This window comes from Sycon ciliatum, chromosome 12, assembly GCF_964019385.1.
Source record: "Sycon ciliatum chromosome 12, ocSycCili1.1, whole genome shotgun sequence".
NCBI lineage: Eukaryota > Metazoa > Porifera > Calcarea > Leucosolenida > Sycettidae > Sycon > Sycon ciliatum.
Window position 1 is genome coordinate 28,639,202 of NC_088654.1, and position 21,097 is coordinate 28,660,298.

The window sequence follows — 21,097 nt, forward strand, 5'->3', positions numbered from 1 at the left end:
GCTCTCTTTCCATCGTCCTTAGCTTTTGTTTGTTGTGAGCTGTTTTGGCTTTCTCCTAAACCTCTGGGGGATGCCAAGTGATGGTTTTGATAGGCTGGTGATGGCTGTGAGCGAGAGTTTGCCGATCGGCGTCGTCCTCGCTATAGCAATGAAAATACTAGTTACTACGCACCTGGCAGATATCACAACACGTCGGAGCGTCCAGGAGCAAAGGAATCTTGGGTTTTCACTGGAATCTAGTTCCTCCAGCATCGTGTAGCCCACCGTCGCTGAATGGCCGTCCAGAAAGGTCGAACCTGGTCTTCTGCAGCATCTCGCAGTCCTGCGAGGCACACTGAATACGCCTGTCATGTATTCTACAAATAAAAATCACGAAGTAGTAGATTCTATAGTGATGAGTCTATCCTGTACGCTGCAAAAGACACAGGAAATGTGACTGGTGTCTGTACACTGGACGCCAATATCCCAGTCTTCTCCTGCAGGATCTGTTTGGCATTGACATACCGGTATGCAGTGGGTCGACATTGGCCTGGTTTGGCAGCTATCTGCCTGGGTGGATGTAGCAGGTTTGCATTGGCTCATCGTCCAGCCCGACATTTTCTTGTAATTGTGGAGTACCGGCAGGGTTTGAGAGGTTGCTCATGCTGTGAACACATCTCTACTGCCTGTCTCGCCCTGGAAGTGCCGTCTCGCCACTTCCTTGCTCTACAGTCGTGCTTATTTCGCTTTGTTTCGTGGTGCAGCTCAAAACCTGCCCAAAAAACTGTGAGCTCGCAACATGGCATGGACAAATTGCGCCACTGATGCTGGGTGACTAAAACCGGGATAGTCGAGTAAGCGAGTTTACTCCCTGGGCCATGGCAAGATCTGTTCAGCGCGGGCTATTCCAACCTCCAAGTGCATAGTCACCGATCGATCCATGCGATGGTGGTTGACCTACAAAAGAGCCAAGGTCTACGAGTACTACTAGTGGATGCTGTCTACATGCAGTCAACACAATCAAAGTACCTCAGTATGCCCCAGAATAGGGCATGTGCATATCTATAGCATGACACAACAGGGGTTCTGGCGGCACCTGTCAAACAAGCAGTAGCTACTAGTGCCGGCTACCTATTAGAGGCTAGCCGCTACAGTCTGTCACTAGAGATAACTATTTATGTTCACTGTTTGGACTGAGCACAATCAATGATGCCCAATCAATCTGCCCAATGTGTGTTCTGTTCCACATAATTATAACGTCCCATCGCATCAACCCTACTACACGCACATGTCGTCACTCTAGCATGACTTGTGTTATTATTGTTTATTTTGATTCGCACGATAAATAAAGCACAATAAACGTTAACTTGACCGAAGGATAAAGGTGACTGCAGATAGAGGAACACATCGAGGTACAGGTACCGGCATCAATACAGTATCAGAGAGAAACAAACAAAAATGAGAGCAACGCAGAAAAAAACTCTCGTAAGCCCAAGTCTGAAAGGGGAAGTGGTTGATGAGGGATGAATGCACTCTCCATGCTCATCTACGCTGTTCGTGGAAATGCACACATACATACAATAATATACAACACAGCATGCACAGAACCGAACAATTTCATGTTCACACATGCAAGCACAGACTTGAACGTTAGTACCAAAAGCCTATACAGACAATATCCCCATACACACAGACACACGCGCGCGCGCACACACACACACATACACACAATTTCCCATGTATGCGCCCGTGGCGAGAAAAGCACGCAAATCTACAAATGGACTGGATGTGAACCCACATATTTTCTCTTATAGCAACAATAGCGGATCTGATTCTGAATGAAACACACACATACACACACACACACACACACACACACACAATACAATAATACCCATCCGCAGATGATGGCAGGTCCTGAAAGGACAGGCAGTGTTTCAGTCATGGGAAACAGAACTTCGAGTGGCGAGTGAGGTATACACACACAAACACATGTGCCCGAGCGGGCACACACTAAAGTATGCAGAAGGAGAATCAACACTGTAGTATTCATCGGTTGGGGAATGGAAAGGAAAATAAAACATTGCAGTAGGGTATTGTTGTATGGACACTATGAGCACAACAGAAAGGTAAGCAACTTGCTTTGAAGCAAAGAAAGTTATTATTCCACGGATCTCAGAAGGAAAGAACGTTCCAGAATGCTGCACTGGCAACAGGCAGCCTGCACGTGCGTGGCCCCTGCAGTCGGTCCAGCTGCCGGGTTGCAGTGCTGAAAAGAATGTGCAGTACAGCATGTCACGTCGTATCGCAGCCTGGACAAATAGGCGCTGGGAAGTCCTAGTTATGTGCTCACCTACACCACGATGCACCAATCTGCTGAGCTATTATAGCAACAACTTTGTCCTCTTGAGACTCCCATGGGCTGAGCCAGTTGTTCAGGGCTGCACCAAGGTGAACGGCAATGACCGCTGATGGCAATGCAATCCAAGACACACAGTCACTAGGGCATCGTTAACATGGCGCTGAGGCTGGATCGATAAAGTCTGCCTTTAGGCTGGGTTGACAACGAGGCCGCTGTCTTGAAGCTAGTCAGTCAGCCTGGTCACCGCCATTGACGAACCAGTCGCCACCGTCAGCAGTGGCGGTAGGTTGTGACAAGTGTGGTTGCAATATTGTCAGCAAATTCAGTACTCGGGATAAGATGAGTGACAAAGGGAACGCTGTGTTTGTATAATATTGAAGTGAACAGGGATGATCACAAACCCTGCGCGTACTCCACCGTGAGTTACAAGAAAATTCCGGACTGGACGACAAGCAAACGCCAACCTGCTACATCCAACCAGGCAGATACTATTACGATAGCTGCCAAACCAGGTCAATGTCGACCCACTGCATAATGTCAATGTCAAACAGCTCCTGCAGGAGAAGACTGGGGTGTTGGCGTCCAGTGTACAGACACCAGTCACATTTCCTGTGTCTTTTGCAGCATACAGGCTGAGACTCATCACTGTAGAGTCCACTACTGCATGAGTTTTATTTGTACAATACATGGCAGGCGTACACGGTGTGCCTCGCAGGACTGCGAGATGCTGCAGAAGACCAGGTTCGACCTTTCTGGACGGCCATTCACCGACGGTGGGCTACACGATGCTGGAGGAACTAGATTCCAGTGAAAACTCAAGATTCCTTTGCTCCTGGACGCTTAGATGTGTTGTGATATCTGCCAGGTGCGCAGTAACTAGTATTTTCATCGCTATCGCGAGGACGACGCCGACCGGCAAACTCTCGCTCACAGCCATCACCAGCCTATCAAAACCATCACTTGGCATCCCCCAGAGGTATAAGAGAAAGCCAAAACAGCTCACAACAAACAAAAGCTAAGGACGATGGAAAGAGAGCATGTCAAAAAGAAGACGAACAGTATGAAGTTCAAAGGTTTTGAACACTCGTTCCACCAACTATATATATACCACTTTCAATAAAATTAATCGTGACGCTATTTTGTTTTAACACACATATCGCGGATTGGGGGAAGGACCTGTGCAATATTCGGAAAAAAATTCTCATGAAGCTCCAGCCAAATTTGAAATATTTCAAAAGTACCATGCGTCTATAATTTTGAAACGGACTGTAGTAGTATCAAGAGTACATAACCCCCCAGAGTGTGCAACGCCTGATCCAGCTCTGCATAAGGTCTTGGTCGAGCGTAATCGGATCTTTGCGTCATAATACCGTACACATCTGAGGAGAACCCGGGGAATCGCGGGTACACTCGGGTCAAAAACAACGGTGCCCTGCCTCGAAGCCGGCCATGCGCTGGTGTGGAGTGTACGCATGACATTAGAAGATCCGATTACGCTCGACCAAGACCCTATGCAGAGCTAGATCAGCCTTTGCACACTCTGTGGGTTATGTACTCTTGGTACTAGTAGTCTCAGTTCACGTGCTGGGTGGTGGGAATAGTCCAGAAGAAGAAAACTTTTTAAAAAACCTCTTACCTTTTTACTCTGCAGTCCCTTGTCCTTGACAACGTTTGTTGCTCGCTTGAACATGCTCAACTTGGCGAGAACACGGGGTGGCAGCTGCGAACACGGAACAGAAGGGCACGCATGTATGAATACAGAACGCAGTAGAGCAAGCATCTATCACCTACCACCCCTGTACCGGGGCACATGATCAGCATAGCCGGCGAGATAGAGACGGCACTTGACATGTCACTGTCCCATGACACAGTGACATGCCTGGACTCCTCCGTGGAGTTCAATGTCTACACCAGTAGAAATACAGTGATGACATCGGAACTAGTCCAGGGCACCAGGCACAGTGACATGCCCTGACTTCTCGGGGGAGTTCAATGTCAACAACAGAAGAAATACATTATACAGTGATGATATCGGAACTGGTGCAGGACACCAGCTTTGTACTTTAGGCCGTCAGACTCCACCTACACAACAGTGCTGTTCAAAGAAATCCAATCACACGAGTCACGTTTACGCCTTGCACCCAGTTCACCATCGCAGTGTTCGACGGTCTAGGGCTGCACAGCACTGACTCATGCGATTGGATCTCCTTGAGTGGTAACACTGTAGCACAACAGTTGAACTACAGTACTGTTGCCTGTTGGTCACCGAAGAACAGGGGGGAGGGGGTCAGCCTCCTAGCCTACACCGGTCTTATTTTATGTACTACAAGTCTATGCGCAGTTGAGTCACCGTGTATACATTGGTATGCCGGGGTTGGTGAAATTCTAGCCTGGTCGTTCTTCGGCGCCTGACTGAACTGTAGTGAGGGGAGTAGAGGAGACTTACCGGCTCACTGACTAAGAATTGTTTGAGAGGTTCAGAACGGCGGTAGCGTGCATGTTTAGCCAACAGACACAGAAACCTGAGCAAACAGAGACAGAGAGGGAGAGGGAGAGAGAGAGAGGGGATCATTTAGTAACAGCATTATCAATAGTAACAGCATTATCAATAGTAACAGCAACAGATCTTTCCCATAGGCAAACTGTCGACACAGTGGTCCATGCTGTTGGGAGACAAAGAAGACTGACCAGTTGCCGATGCAAACGAATTGGCAATTATACATGCACCTCCACTAGCAGCACCTCCAGCACCACCACACCCACAGCCACTGCCATCACTAGCACCACCACCACCACCTGCAGCAGCACCACCATCATCACCAAGAACCTAGCTAAGAAGACCTTCTCCGGACAAACAATCCTGCACTTACATCTCTACACTGCGACAATATTTGGGAATCTGGTCTGCTAGCATGTTGCGCATTTCACCACCTGCAAGTAAGATGCACACAAACATACACGGAACAAAACACTGAGCGAGTGTGTACGTGTGCGTGTGTGTGCGCGCAACTGCAATGGTTGTTTCCGCTCAGCCCAGGGACGCAACCAACATCGCTGTTCAAGGCACTGCCACCATCCAACAGCTAGAGAACGGGACAAGTTACCGCATATAATTATGTATCTGCTCTCGCTGGTTCCGACTAGTTTCGCATCTGAGGCACCATCAGGTGGCCTGCGCCTTCTCTCTCTCTGCCGCCCCTCTGGGGCCAATGTCACTCTTCGGCCTTTTGACGCTTCTCGCCGGATACAGTGATAGCGATGCTACAGCAGAAGCCATACCAACTTGTGCTGGGATTGAACCATTCAACAGCTTGCAAGGCTACAGAATTGGCCACCACGTGACCCTAGTGGTAGTGGCTCTACACGACAGGACAGATGTGTGCGTGTGTGTGTGTGTGTGTGTGTTTGTGGTGGAGATGGGACGTGTGTGTGTGTGTGTGTGTGTGTGTGTGTGTGTGTGTGTGTGTGTGTGTGTGCGTGTGCGTGTGTGTATGTATGACAGCAGTCTACTAGTAGTACTCACCGAATTCTTGCTTCATCAAAGCTTCAGCTTCGGCTGCTGTGCTTGCAGGCCGGTTGGGCATCGGCGGTACCTGAGAGCATGCACACACACACGCGCGCGCGCGCACACACACGCACACACACATGCAGATGCACAGCACGGAACAGGTCAGAAACAGTCCAGAGTACACTACAGCATGCAACCAGGCGACACCAGCCTGAGTCACAGTCCCAGGTGCCTGCACACCTGCTAGAGAGGTTCTACAGGAGAACTGAAACGAGCTACTCAAAAACCGACAGACACGTCTTTGCAATTCAACTATCCTTAGCGGGTACATAGTGATAATTATAATTGTATGCAAAAGAAACCTTTCTGTCGGCTTGCATCACTCGTATGATGACCTTGGCAAAGAACAGGCATACTGTGAAGACAACAAATATTCGGCGTGTATTTATTTTCGGCCTGGGCATTTTTGGCCAAAATTTGAATCGACATGTGCATACCGTGTTTATTCGTAGAGTGCATACCGTGTTTATTCGTACCGTGTATACCTTGTTTATTCGTACAGTGCATACCGTGTTTATTCGTACAGTGCATACCGTGTTTATTCGTAGAGTGCATACCGTGTTTATTCGTAGAGTGCATACCGTGTTTATTCGTACAGTGCATACCGTGTTTATTCGTAGAGTGCATACCGTGTTTATTCGTAGAGTGCATACCGTGTTTATTCGTACAGTGCATACCGTGTTTATTCGTACAGTGCATACCGTGTTTATTCGTACAGTGCATACCGTGTTTATTCGTACAGTGCGTACCGTGTTTATTCGTACAGTGCATACCGTGTTTATTCGTAGAGTGCATACCGTGTTTATTCGTAGAGTGTCAAACGATGGAAAACTGCGTACAGTGAACATCATTGGACACTGCCCAAATAAACACGGTATACAGATGTCGATTCATCTCATCTTATTGATTGCGGTTCTAAAATTGTTGTCTCCTCGCTGGTTGTTTCGCAAGGTTTAATGTGACAGTGTATACAGGCAGCAGTACTACAGGCTGAACTTGTAATGCGGCCGAAATGTGTCTTATCCTAGGGAGGCCGAAATTTGAACGCGCTGAATATTTGTAGACTTGCAGCACAATGTAGTAGTAAGTGAGGGTCGCCAGCAGCAACTCTCTTGTTCTACGAAGTTAGAGCAACATGCAAACTTACAATTGATCCGCCTGGGTCTTCACGAACTGACAGGCAATTATGCAGCCACTCGACATCCTCAAACGTCCTCGTCGTCGACATCTCGCAGCTTGGGAAATCCGTTAGCGTTGTCTATGTATGTGGAATGCATGCACATACACACATAGAGACGCATATGCACACACAGACGCACATGCACATGCACACACACACACACACACACACACACACACACACACACACACAGCCAACCCGCGAGAACGGACAGAACAATGTAAGAAGATAATCACACAGAACAACAAAAGCACATGGCTACAATGTAGTTGGTTGCTCTTGTAACTCTGAGTTCCATGCTATGCAATCATCAGTTCCGCTCTGCTAAAGCAATGATCTGCTTTATGAGTAGTGACTGTCATCACTAATTGCCTGCAGTTTGCATGGCATGCACGAACTTGGGATTCTTCCATTTATTTTTCCCGAATACTACTGTTGTCGACACAGGAATCCAGTCGATTGACCGGGGCCGGCGCCCTCAGCGAGTACAAAACGTCGTTGCATGCAGTGCACACGTACCTAGCTTGGTGATCCGATGCGACCAGCGCGCTGCAGCGCATAGTACATGCATGCGTGTGCTGCTTATCCACGGCTGCATGGCCAGCGCCCTGGGGCCGCTAGACGTGCGACCGGATTTCCATGCCCAGGACAATATAATATTCACGTTTGTGTCTTTTCACTCAAACCTGTGTATACTGTAATCATGGATTTGTCAATCAAGTTATTTGAGACAAAACTTTCTGCATGCATGTGGGGCTGTGTAGGTTTCAAGGGTTAGCAGTGTTATATTCGCGTGGCGTATGTGGCTGGAGCGGTCAGGATGCTAGGAAGGCAGGGACAGTTCGGTGATGCTAGGAAGGCAGGGACAGTTCGGTGATGCTAGGAAGGCAGGGACAGTTCGGTGATGCTAGGAAGGCAGGGACAGTTCGATGATGTTAGGAAGGCAGGGACAGTTCGGTGATGCTATGAAGGCAGGGACAGTTCGGTGATGCTAGGAAGGCAGGGACAGTTCGGTGATGCTAGGAAGGCAGGGACAGTTCGGTGATGCTAGGAAGGCAGGGACAGTTCGGTGATGCTAGGAAGGCAGGGACAGTTCGGTGATGCTATGAAGGCAGGGACAGTTCGGTGATGCTAGGAAGGCAGGGACAGTTCGGTGATGCTAGGAAGGCAGGGACAGTTCGGTGATGCTAGGAAGGCAGGGACAGTTCGATGATGTTAGGAAGGCAGGGACAGTTCGGTGATGCTATGAAGGCAGGGACAGTTCGGTGATGCTAGGAAGGCAGGGACAGTTCGGTGATGCTAGGAAGGCAGGGACAGTTCGGTGATGCTAGGAAGGCAGGGACAGTTCGATGATGTTAGGAAGGCAGGGACAGTTCGGTGATGCTATGAAGGCAGGGACAGTTCGGTGATGCTAGGAAGGCAGGGACAGTTCGGTGATGCTAGGAAGGCAGGGACAGTTCGGTGATGCTATGAAGGCAGGGACAGTTCGGTGATGCTAGGAAGGCAGGGACAGTTCGGTGATGCTATGAAGGCAGGGACAGTTCGGTAATGCTAGGAAGGCAGGGACAGTTCGGTGATGCTAGGAAGGCAGGGACAGTTCGGTGATGCTAGGAAGGCAGGGACAGTTCGGTGATGCTAGGAAGGCAGGGACAGTTCGATGATGTTAGGAAGGCAGGGACAGTTCGGTGATGCTAGGAAGGCAGGGACAGTTCGGTGATGCTAGGAAGGCAGGGACAGTTCGGTGATGCTAGGAAGGCAGGGACAGTTCGGTGATGCTATGCTGCTTTTAAAATTCACACAGCACAACGTGCATGCACACAGTTCTTCAGACTGCCCTGGTGCCCATCATCACTTCAATTATCAAGGTCAAGGTGTGTGTACGCGCGTGTGTGTGTGTACGCGCGTGCAAAAAAAAGAAAAATGAAAAATAGGGATTCACTGGCCAGAAAAAAGCCACTTCAATCAGCTGTGTGGTGGATACCAGGCTAAGAATAGGTGGCGGTCAATTCATCAGCCTTGCAAGTTGTTGAATGGTGTAATCCCAGCACAAGTTGCTATGTCTAACATAGCTGTTCGCTATCATCGCTTCCGCGATGGGCATGTCTGAGGTGTGTGTGTGTGTGCATGTCCATTGTGTGTGTGTGTGTGTGTGTGTGTGTGTGTGTGTCTTGATCTGTTTCATTCAGATCTTGTCTACTATCGTTGAACCCCCTCCCCATCCAGCGCATTTGCGTGGTTCTCTTGCGACGAGCATATACATGGTACATGGTGTGTGTGTGTGTGCGCGCACACACGCGTGTGGTGTATTTATGCGCGTGGGTGTGCTTGAGTATGTATGTATGTGTGTGTGTGTGTGTGTGTGTGTGTGTGCGTGTGCACATCCGGTACATAAATACGCCACACACACATATCAGAGTGCATGGCATGACAGGGATCATGCCTTTGCATGATCTACGTGTGTGAATGCGCATGTATGTGCATGTGTGTTTGCGTGTATGTGGAGGTCACAATGCAGAGGGCGTTGGACATCTGCAAATTATACATACACGATTACACATTCGCACAAAAACGTCAAATTCGCACTCGTGACACAACAGCACTCACGACTGTCTTGATCTCAAAGCGAATAATTTCTCCATCTTTGGTGGCTGACGGGACTTTGATCTCCAGCATCTCCGGAACAGAGGAATCGTCCCGAGTCCGTTCCTCCTCCATACTGGTTTTTGAATAAACAGATTTTTTACGACCTGCACGTCAAACAAATCTACTTCCAGACACGAGACAAAAAAGCCTGGTTTAGCAGCCGTCGAAGTGGTCTTGCTGCAGGTACAGGAGCAGTATGCACGTACAAAGAGCTACAGTGCACATTCAAGGACGTAAAGAAAACTGCAGCTGGGAAAGTAAAGAGGGGACACAGTCAGTCATGAAGAAAACCTGGAAACTGGCGACGTGGTACTGGTACTGTACTTCTTCACTCACCGCACTTCCCCCCCCCACACACACACTCGTACTCTTGACTCCCTGCAAGTGGGGAGTAGTATTTTCACACTCATGTCAGTCATGAGTCAGAGTTCAGTCCGCGCGATATCGTTCTCTCATACATCCCGATCCCGCGATCCACGCAGTAGCAGGTAGTAAAAATACCACCGCTGCCGCTCGCGATAGTACTACATGTAGTAGTACACGTTTGACGTTTGTTGTGAGTGTTGACTGTACATGTAGCGGCACCCCGCGGCGCATCAGGCGCGCTGGCGTTTTCATTGTGACGTCATTGGCGTGAGGGGATAAAAATGGCAACGTGGCCGCAGCGTTTCATTTCGAGAAAATGTTTCAATGCATGCATGCTTGCATCTCAGCTAGCTGTCTTGTAGTTCAAGGGAAATTTTCGTTTGTGAGTATGCTGTAAGAAAACAGTGTAACCCGGATGCAGAGAAAGAATTACGGATTGTGCCGAGGAGTTCTTGTACTGTCTTCGCCTCCAAGTCAATGTACTCGGGAGGTCCCTGCGCTGCTAATGTCACCATCTGTTTGTGAAGGAAATTGAACAAACAATGGAATTTTCACATCAGGATATTGACGAATTGACGCTGCTGGTCTCTGACCCTGGAATGGTTGGTGGCAGTGCACCTTCTGATCTATTAGCAAGTCTCCAGCCAGAAGCAGACTTGACCAAGTTATTAGGTGCATCGGGTAATACAACAGGCAGCCATATAGCAGCCGCTCCTGCTCCTGCTGCTGCTGCTGCTGCTGCTGCTGCTGCTTCTAATGTTGCACTGAGTGCTGTGCCTTTGGCAACGCGGCAGCCATCAGCAGCGCTGGATGAGTTAGTTCTGAGTGCGCTGTTGTCCAGTCAGGATACGAGTACACCCGCTGAAACATCTGCACTGTCCATGGACGAGCTGTTGAGTATGTCACTGGAGAGACAGCATCCGATAGCGGCACATGACGGTGATGGATTTGGTGCAGAGTCACTGCAAGCCAGTGGCAGCAACTCGCTGGCATCGTTGGATCTAGCCATGCTGTGCCGTGGTGATGACGATGGAGGTGGCGCAGACTTGGTGGATTCCGTACTGGCTACGCCTACATCGAGTGGTCTGAGTACGTGGAACGGTGAGCTTGGTAGCAGTGCTGCGGGCGAGAATGGTGCTGTCTTGTCGGACACAACGGATACATCCGACTTACAGCCCAACCCGACGGCGACGACAGCGGCAGCTAGCAGTGGCGCGGCATTGGCGGCGTTGTCCTCTGGCAGTTCTCTGTCGCACCCCATCAACCTTCTCACACCACCGCCCACAGGTGGTACACCGCCATCAGGTGCTGCTGCTGCTAGTGGTGGGCCAATGGCTGGGGTGCTGCCCATGGGTGCAACGACAGTGTCAGTCACTTGGCCTACTAACAACTCTGCGGCCAATGTGCCTGCAGCCAAACGCACTCTGGGCACCGGGGCCAGCCAGATCTCACTGCAGCAGCTGTCTCGCAAGTAAGACGCAGTGCTTTGTGTGTGTGTGTGTGTGCGTGTGCATTTGCGTGTGCATTTCCTTCTCTCTCTCTCTCTCTCTCTCTCTCTCTCTCTCTCTCTCTCTCTCTCTCTCTCTCTCTCTCTCTCTCTCTCTCTCTCTCTCTCCCCCCCCCCCCCTTGCGATAGGTGTAGTGGTTTTGTAATCCATACTAAAGTATGTTGGGATAAGCAGTACCTCGGACACTAAGTGAACTTTCCTGCCGCTCATGTGCAGTGGCGTCGCCCATGTGCAGTGGCGTCGCCCATGTGCAGTGGCGTCGCCCATGTGCAGTGGCGTCGCCCATGTGCAGGGGCGTCGCCCATGTGCAGTGGCGTCGCCCATGTGCAGTGGCGTCGCCCATGTGCAGGGGCGTCGCCCATGTGCAGGGGCGTCGCCCATGTGCAGTGGCGTCGGACACGCTACGGTCACTATGGTATTGACAGTACCACATTTCGTCCCAGGTACCCCAGGTACCCCGGGAATCAAAAATATGCACTGACTTAGGCTCTAAGTCTGGGAAATCTTTCAGAGGAGCCACCCCAACTCCACGAGTATATTGTACAGTGCTGCTCAATGAAATCCAGTCGTGTCACTCAGGTTTGCGCTGCGCATCATTTCATCATATCCAAAGAAAGTTTCATCCCGGCCGACCGAGTCTCCTTTTTGAGGGGTTGCCGACCCGAAAAAAGTCTATTTTTTGTTTTGGCCTATATAACTATTAGGGAGGTTTCGCTCTACGTAATTACGTATGAAAATCCGTATGTCGTACGCGCCGGGGAGCGAGGGCAACTTTCATACGTAAATCTCTCAACGGATTTCCGTAGGAAAGCTGTTTCCTACGTTGGGTCCTCCGTAGGACTTTTTGAAATATTTTTCGCATTTTCCAGATTTATCCATGGCAAAGTTCAAGCCGCGCGAAACACAAGGTGCACACACTGTACACGTACACCACGTGCAAAATAAGATGGAAAACGCGGTTTCGGTTCGTGGTGCATGCGGTGGGCGCATGCAGCCAACGCATGGCCAAAGCAACAAGGCATGTTTAGCAGTTGTGGAGAAATCACGTAGAGCGAAACCCAACAACGCTGATTTTTACGTATGAAAATTACGTGCAGTTTCTACGTTATTTTCATACGTAATTCCGTAGAGCGAAACCTCCCTATTATCCAGTCATCCTACAGCCTGACAGAAAGTGTGTAGCCTCCAGCAGTGAATGACAGTGTATAGGCTTGAACAGTGCATGACATACTAAGTCAAGTAGTTAGTGTGTACTCGTAGTCTGCAAATGTGGATGAATATGTGTGGCCGGCAACAGTGGATGAATGTGTTTAGTGAACTTTAGTCTTCAACAGTGGATGCATGGACAATGCCTGTGAAGTGTGGAGTGGCTCTTGTGGAGTAGCTGGGTTCAAGTTTTACCTCACATGTAGATGGCTGCATATGCCAAGGTCACTCCACACAACGAGCACCTCGTTGTCAAGCACTCCAAATCTGTGTGTGGGGGGTGGTGATGTGTGTGTATATGTGTATGTGTGTGGTGTTGGTGGTGATGCTGCATGTGTGGGTGACGATGTGGATGCCTGGAGAGGTGCCCAAGAAATCAAAAAGGGTGATGTGTCTGTACTGCTGTGTGGTGGGGGGGGGCTGTGTGCGTGTGTGTGTGTGTGAGTGTATGTGTGTGTGTGTGTGTGTGTGTGTGTGCCTGCATGCATATGCCATTGTGTTGGATATACTGGTTCTGTACTCTGCAGCAGCTAATGTTCTAATATCCTGAGCAATGTAAAGAATACTTGAAAGTAGCTACTAATGTGTTTTAAGCTGGTATGTCTCAGTCTGCTGCTCTCTCACAGGCTGTTTTCCTACCATAATGACTAACTGATGGTTTTCTGCATGACCTGTATATGTCTGCTGCTGCTCTTGCTATTCCTGCTGCCCTTGCTGCTGCTGCTGCTGCTGCTGCTGCTGCTGTTGTTGCTGCTGCTGTTGCTGCTGCTGTGCTGCTGCTGCTGCTGCTGTTGCTGCTGCTGTTGCTGCTGTTGTTGCTGCTGCTGTTGCTGCTGTTGTTGCTGCTGCTGTTGCTGCTGCTGCTGATGCTCCTGTTGCTGCTGCTGCTGTTGCTGCTGCTGTTGCTGTTGCTGCTGCTGCTGTTGTTCCTGTTGCTGCTGTTGCTGCTGCTGCTGGTGTTGTTGCTGCTGCTCTACTTTTCTGGGCATGTCTATGTTGTTGTTGTTCTGATTGTCTACCTTGTAGTGGCCCAGTCTCTGCTGAACTTCCTGGAATTGGGTACGCCATACCGCCGCACTAACTGCCCGTGTTCTCACACTAACTGCCGCTGTTGCTGCTGTTATTGCTACTGCTGTTAAGCTGTGTTCCCAACTGGCGCGTGGATGCGGTACGCTTGCGGTTCATGCGCGCCCGAACGCGCGCTCAAGCTTTCACAAAAAAAACAGCTGTCACAGTCGTATTTAGCGCGTGCGACACCTTCGAGTACTAATTTGTTGACCCCGCTAGTCAAAGTGACTGCCGTGTACGCTGGTACGCGCCTGATACGCGCTGAAAATTCTAACATGTTGGAATTTCCATTTCGGCACGTTTCCGTACGCATGGCGCCCCAAAAGCCAGCAAAATACGCACAAACGCGTGGTTTCACGCATACACGCGCCAGTTGTGAACACAGCTTTACACTCTGCTGCTCTTGCTGCTGCTGCTGTTGTTGTTGTTGCTGCTGATGGTGACCCTCTGACATTTACTGATTGCCAGGGCCAAGGCAGTCGTTTCCTTGTGTGTATGTGTAAGCTGGGATGCTACTCAATCCTACGCACAGCCAGCTGTTTTGACCTGGAATGTTATGTGTGTGTGTGTGTGTGTGTGTGTGTGTGTGTGTGTGTGTGTGTGTGTGTGTGTGTGTGTGTGTGTTGTTACACTTTGTGTTTGCTCACAGGCAAATCACCGTCATGTATACTCAGCCGAAATCTGCCTCTGGTGTAAGTCCGGCTAGGGAACGAGTATTTTGTAATTTTGTATTGCTGGTGCTTCATTGTGCTTCTCATGCTGCTGGTGTTGGTGCTGCTGTTGGTGCTACATGCTTTGTTCTGTAAATTGCAATACTTCACTTGTTGATGCTGCTGTTTCATCTAGTGGGGCTGATGCTGCACTTGAAACTCTTTCAATGCCCAGCGTCACTAAGGTTAGGTTAGGGTATGTTTTCAGAATGTGCTCATTTTAAAAGATTACTTTCTACTCCCCCCCCCCCCCCCCCCCACTCTCTCTCTCTCTCTCTCTCTCTCCCCCCGCAGTCATCACTACCGCACCCAGCGTCCACAGGCCCGCAGTTCAAAACCATCAAGCTATCAGCTCAGGGGACAGCAGCAACACTGGCGGCTGCTAAAGCGGCTGCCTTGCAAGCGTCTGCCTCATCATCGACAGCAGTAGATGATGACTCCGATGATGATGACGAATACTCTGAAGCAAACACCTACGCCATTTACAAGCCCATGAAACGTAAGCAAGCGCATAGCTCGTGTGTATTCAGCGTAGTGCGATCACCACATCAGTAAATGGCTCTCATACGTACTGTTTAGTTGAAATAGGAAAATGGCACTTTTGAGGTTGCCGATGTTACATGGTCACCACACCAGAGATGTACAGTCTGATACATAGTCACCACAGCACAGTTGTGTAGTCTGATTAATGGTCAACACCACAGATGCAAGAGCTTCGCTGCTGGTAAGCTTATGCAAGCAATCTTGCGATTAACGACCAAATGACGGGCATGAGAACGTGGGGTTTTAGTCGCAGTTGTCGCTATTTGTATGGTGCAAAGTCTACACTATGCAGTCTAATGAGTATTACAACAGCGTATACTGTTAGACCTCACTTATCCGGTCCTCTTGCCATCCGGATCCCTCGCCATCCGGACGAAAATCGTTGGTTACCAATTTACAGCATATGTCATGCATACATACAGTATGTATGTTGGATTATCCGGACTTGTTGTTCGTTGCATGTGTCTGTGCATGTGTGTGTGCGTGTGTGCATCCGTTTGTATCTGGTCACTCACTTGTGATGTGGTTTGTCTATTTTGTGTTGCAGTGGAGATTGGTATTGAACATCCGGACCCTGTCGTTGAATCCAGGTAAGGGTTGTCTACTCGCACTGATGCTTGGGGAACCTGTCCAAGTCTGCCTCTATCTACAAGAGACATGCATGGCCACGTGGCTATGCTATCCCTGTTGCTTGGTGAACCTGTTCACTCTGCCTTCACCTACTAGAGTGACTTGCATGGCTGTATGGCTATGCTATCCATGTTGTTTGTGAGCCTGTTCACTCTGCATTCACCTACTAGAGTGACTTGCATGATTGTATGGCTATGCTATCCCCGTTGCTTGGTGAACCTGTCCACTCTGCCTTCACCTACTACTGTACTGTCGGATGCCACAGAACTGGGGGTCAGCCTCGTAGCCTGTATCATTCTTATTTTCATGTCTAGCAGTCTGTGCGCAGTAGAGTCACCTTGCACACATCTCTGTGCTGTGCTTGGTGAAATTCTAGCCTGTCCACTCTTCGGCACTACGCTCTTCAGCACTCGACACTACCGTAGAGACATGCATTGATGTGTGAATGTGGCTATGTAGTGCTGGTGATGGTGATGGTGGCATGTGTACACTGTCCAGACTTGTCACATGTGCAAGAGAATCCATCCGAGTGTGTTGAGCCAGTGCACTGCTAGGGTAGGGGGTTAGGGTTAGACACTTTGCAGCTGGCCCGTACTTGAACCACACAGTCATGTGCAAGAGAATCCATCCGAGTGTGTTGAGCCAGTGCACTGCTAGGGTGGGGGGTTAGTGTTAGACACTTTGCAGCTGGCCCGTACTTGAACCACACAGTCATGTGCAAGAGAATCCATCCGAGTGTGTTGAGCCAGTGCACTGCTAGGGTGGGGGGTTAGGGTTAGACACTTTGCAGCTGGCCCGTACTTGAACCACACAGTCATGTGCAAGAGAGTCCATCCGATGGTGTTGAGCCAGTGCACTGCAAGGGTAGGGGTGGGGGTATACTCGTCTCTTGGTGACATGCGTTGATTTGTTTACGCTCATCTCTTGATGACATGCCTTGATCTTTTAAGTTAAACGTTTTGTGTTCGTCTCTCACTTGTTTGTTGTTTCCTTGACAGCTCTTTGTCTGGTGTTGTACCACCGGACATATGGTACAGTGTACAGCTACCAACAGAGGTGATCGACACTGGCAAGTTGTCTGCATTACAGCTGGAGGCTGTCTCCTACGCGTCACAGCAGCACTGGACAATGTTAGAAAACGACTCGAGATCTGGTTTTCTTATCGGTGAGCAAATGCAGCGTGTTTTGTGGTGCTTGCACTGGTGCTGATGGTGGTGCTGGTGGTGCTGCAGGTTGTCTTGGTGCTGCTGCTGCTGCTGCTTTGAGAGCTGCTGTTGTTACTTGTGCCATTACCCGTGTTCCTTCTTGTTTGTTATGCGTGTGTGGGTGCGTATGTGCATGTGCGTGTGTGGGTGGGTGCATATTTGCTTATTGTTTGCCGATGTTGAATATGGCAATGGTGTATCTTTGCAGGTGATGGTGCTGGTGTTGGAAAGGGCCGAACAATCGCTGGTATTATCTGGGAGAACTACTTGCAGGGACGCCGGAAAGCTATCTGGTATGTTGTGCAGCAAGCTGTGATATCTGTACCTACTGACTTATGTGTACATGCGTGCACGTATGTGTGTGTCTGTGGGTGGGTGGGGGGAGGGGTATGTGTATGTATGCGTTTGTATGGGTGTGTGCGTGTGTGTGTGTGTGAGTGTGTATGTCCAATATGGTCCGCTGGTTTGTGCAGGCAGTTTCCAATCGAGAGGTCTCGCATTCAATTCCTGAGGATTCTGGCCATACATGTCTTTCTTCTCTTTCTCAGACTCCTTCTTACTGTTCTTTCATTCTCCTGGGTGGTTACCAGCAACCAGTGCACGTCGGAGTATGTGTATTGCAAGCTGTAAACCCTTTGGAGTCCATGGTTCGATTTCGAACCATGGGCATTTTGTATGCATGTGGGTGCAGCCAAACTTTCGTTTCTCGGCCAAATTCGAGAATCGAAGGGTCTAGGTGGTAGAGAAAACTCTCAGCTATTGCCTCGAACAGGTCCGATGTCTCTCCGATTAAGTTTGAGTGAGCGGCGAGCGATCAAACATTTTGAATTTTCTGCGCTGCGTGCTGCGAGTCAGCAGTGCGTGAAAAACGGGATTTTCCCAGCTTCATGACTGGCGGCACGTGCCAGGACCGGCACAGCGCGAAGTCACGGCAAGGTAAGCTTCTACTCGAAAAAATTTGAACAGTTCCGAGCTAGATTCAGTGAAATGGCTACAGGAGACCGATTTCGTCTCAGATCTGGAGCTGGACTCGCGTTTGGAGCGCGTTGTGGCGGACAATGAGTATTGCTCTTGGCGAGTTTGGGCTCATTGTATTTCTCTCGTCAAGAGCTTTCCAACGAGCCCAAGATCTTCAAAATCGGTGAAGTATAACCAAAGTCATGTTTGAAATTGAGTGCGAATTTTCGTCACTGCCACAAATTCCGAGGAAGCAAAAAGCTATAGACTCCAAAGGGTTAATAAACAGGCGTTTGGTTTCTTAGGCCTGAGTGTGCTTGTGCACCTTTGCATATGGTATGTTCGTTTTTCTCATGCACTTTATTGCTACTTTATATGAGTACATGTTGTGTTGTCATAGTGTTCAGTATATCCATCTGGCACTCTTGTCATGCTATTCTTGTCTTTGTTTGGGCTGAACCTGTGTGTGTGTGTGTGTGTGTGTGTGTGTGTGTGTGCGTGCGTGCGTGTGTGTGCGCGCATGCGCGTGTGTGTGCTTGCGGGCGGGCGGACGTGGTTGTTTCTCTGTGTGTTTCGTGGGTTCTGTTAGGTTGAGCGTCTCATCAGATCTGCGAATGGATGCAATACGGTGAGTCATGCTGTGCTGTTAGTCCAGTAGCCCGTTGCTAGTGTAATTGCTGCTGCTGCTGCTGTTGCTGCCAAGCTCACACACTGAAGAAAGAAAAAGGAGGAAAGAGGAAACAGCGGAGAGAAATGAAAAGAAAGAGGGAAAACAGGAAAATAAACGATTAACACGAGCATGTGAGAAGGTACTGGCAAGAGACAATCATAAGAGACAAAGATCTGCGAAGAGGTTACTGTGTACAGAGACACATTCGCATAGAAGATATACCGGAGTCTGAGCTAAGGGGAAGGGGGGGGGGGGGGGGAGAGACATTAGGTAGAGAAGAAGCAAGGGAACACCGTTGTCAGGTTAGATAACTAATGAGTGAACAAACTCACACCCGCCTCTTTGGATTGTCTCCAGACGTTAGAGGTGGGACAGTGCAGCCGACATCCAAGTCAGAGGCGTATACTCCATGACAGGGCGCACACAACAGTCGTATACTCCATGACAGGGCGCACACAACAGTCTTGTAAACAGTCATTCGACTGGCATGTGAGCGGATGGGAGCTATTCGACGGAGTATCCCGAGACGACGGCGGGCATGGGTTGCCACATCTCGGATGCCGGTATGTGTGGAGAAGGAGAGCTTGGGTCGAAAGTGACTGCGAGCAGTTTCATTGCATCAACTTTGGGCACTGCAAGCATGCCGAACTTCTGTGTGTGATGTACTGCGACAATGCCTCCATGCAGTGAAACAAAAATGTCATCGATAAAACGCCTATAGACCTGAACCTCCAAACCCTCCATCGCTAGAATCGGTAATATGAACTGCTTCTCTAGATACAGCATAACAATGTTGGCATAGACTACAGCGGCAGGCGAGTCCCTTGAATCTGCCAAAACAACTCGTTATCATACACGAACTCGTTGTTCTTAGAAATGACTGACATGAAGGAAGTCACTGCTGCAATTAACCGTGTATGAAGGGCCGGGGACATCTACCTTGTAACCCTGTGCGTGATAAACCATGTTAATGCCTTGTGACTCAGTTCATTGGGGATATTGGTGTTTAGACTGGTCACATCTATATTCAAAAACAAATGATTGGCCCGCACAGGCAAACATTCTACAACCCTGTGTGCTATGACACAGCCTCATGACCGAGTTCATTGGGGATATTGGTGTAAAGGCTGGTCACATCTATACTCAAAAACAAATGATTGTCCCGCACAGGCAAACTTTCTACAACCCTGTGTGCTATGACACAGCCTCATGACCGAGTTCATTGGGGATATTGGTGTAAAGGCTGGTCACATCTATACTCAAAAACAAATGATTGTCCCGCACAGGCAAACTTTCTGCAACCCTGTGTGCTATGACACAGCCTCATGACCGAGTTCATTGGGGATGGTGTAAAGGCTGGTCACATCTATACTCAAAAACAAATGATTGTCCCGCACAGGCAAACTTTCTACAACCCTGTGTGTGTGTGTGTGATGTGCCGGGAGACATTGCCTTGTGACCCAGCTTGTTGGGGACGCTGGTGTAGAGCAGGATGTAAACGCCGCAAGCAACTTCTTGCCAATAGTTCATTGTGTCCGCACTGACAGAGTAGGCAGAAGGTTCTTAAAGCGTACCTGCCGGAGCGACCGCTGGACAATCTGTCGAGCAGCATAGGCCATGGGGCTGTATGGCAACGTGATGAGGCCAGGACCACTGGACCAACGTGATGAGGTCAGGACCACTGGACCAACGTGATGAGGTCAGGACCACTGGACCAACGTGATGAGGCCAGGACCACTGGACCAACGTGATGAGGCCAGGACCACTGGACCAACGTGATGAGGTCAGGACCACTGGACCAACGTGATGAGGCCAGGACCACTGGACCAACGTGATACGCAAGCAAAGGACTGTGTGACGGACCCAGGTCACCCTAACATCACGTACCTTTCCCGTGCATCCACGCCAAACTTGCGAGCCTTGAACACAGACGTCTTGTAGCCCCAAGCCCAAAACGCACGCTTGAGCAGTTCTGCAGCCCGCTCGTAATCAACGTCGAGGGTGGATGCCCGCCGTATGCGAATCAACTCCCCAGTGATCACACCCTTGCCCATACTACCGGGGCGGTTACTACCGGCAAGTACATATAGGAAACGGTTGGTGGCTGTGAAATGGGGTTTCACTGCCATATGTTCCTGACTATGGAAGACTGTGGTGTCTAGGAAAGCAATGCCCTCGTATGCTAGTTCATGCGTAAACTTGAGGGCCGAACACTGGTTAATACTCTCTAAGGCGCTCAGAGCTTGACCTTTGCAACCATGCAATGAAGCAAAAATGTCATCGATAAAACGCCCGTAGACCTGAACCTTCAAACCCTCCATCGCTAGAATCGGTAATATGAACTGCTTCTCTAGATACAACATAACAATGTTGGCATAGACTACAGTGGCAGGCGAGTCCCTTGAATCCGCCAAAACAACTCGTTATCATACACGAACTCGTTGTTCTTCGAAATGACTGACATCAAGGAAGTCACTGCTGCAATTAACCGTGTACGACGTG

At 49.5% G+C, this 21,097-nt stretch overlaps 2 protein-coding genes across 3 annotated transcripts in view; one reads left to right on the top strand and one right to left on the bottom strand.

Moving 5' to 3' along the window:
- LOC135828875 (sorting nexin-6-like) overlaps nt 1–10,045 on the bottom strand; it is a 21,137-nt gene extending 11,092 nt beyond the window's left edge. Inside the window, exons 1-6 of the mRNA XM_065341307.1 lie at nt 9,694–10,045; nt 7,057–7,167; nt 5,865–5,934; nt 5,212–5,272; nt 4,788–4,863; nt 3,978–4,061 (exon numbers count right to left, since the gene is read on the bottom strand). Of these exons, the coding sequence (XP_065197379.1) occupies nt 3,978–4,061; nt 4,788–4,863; nt 5,212–5,272; nt 5,865–5,934; nt 7,057–7,167; nt 9,694–9,804 (513 nt within the window). The 5' untranslated portion in view covers nt 9,805–10,045. The remainder of the gene's footprint in view (nt 1–3,977; nt 4,062–4,787; nt 4,864–5,211; nt 5,273–5,864; nt 5,935–7,056; nt 7,168–9,693) is intronic.
- Nucleotides 10,046–10,410: 365 nt separating this feature from the next.
- Nucleotides 10,411–21,097, top strand: part of LOC135828329 (protein strawberry notch homolog 1-like) — a 43,751-nt gene continuing 33,064 nt past the window's right edge. The window contains exons 1-8 of one of the 2 annotated variants that reach the window (XM_065340777.1): nt 10,411–11,569; nt 13,839–13,871; nt 14,530–14,572; nt 14,885–15,089; nt 15,681–15,723; nt 16,762–16,928; nt 17,177–17,261; nt 18,515–18,553. In XM_065340777.1, the coding sequence (XP_065196849.1) occupies nt 10,641–11,569; nt 13,839–13,871; nt 14,530–14,572; nt 14,885–15,089; nt 15,681–15,723; nt 16,762–16,928; nt 17,177–17,261; nt 18,515–18,553 (1,544 nt within the window). In that variant the 5' untranslated portion in view covers nt 10,411–10,640. The remainder of the gene's footprint in view (nt 11,570–13,838; nt 13,872–14,529; nt 14,573–14,884; nt 15,090–15,680; nt 15,724–16,761; nt 16,929–17,176; nt 17,262–18,514; nt 18,554–21,097) is intronic. The other variant, XM_065340778.1, reaches the window with a different exon arrangement.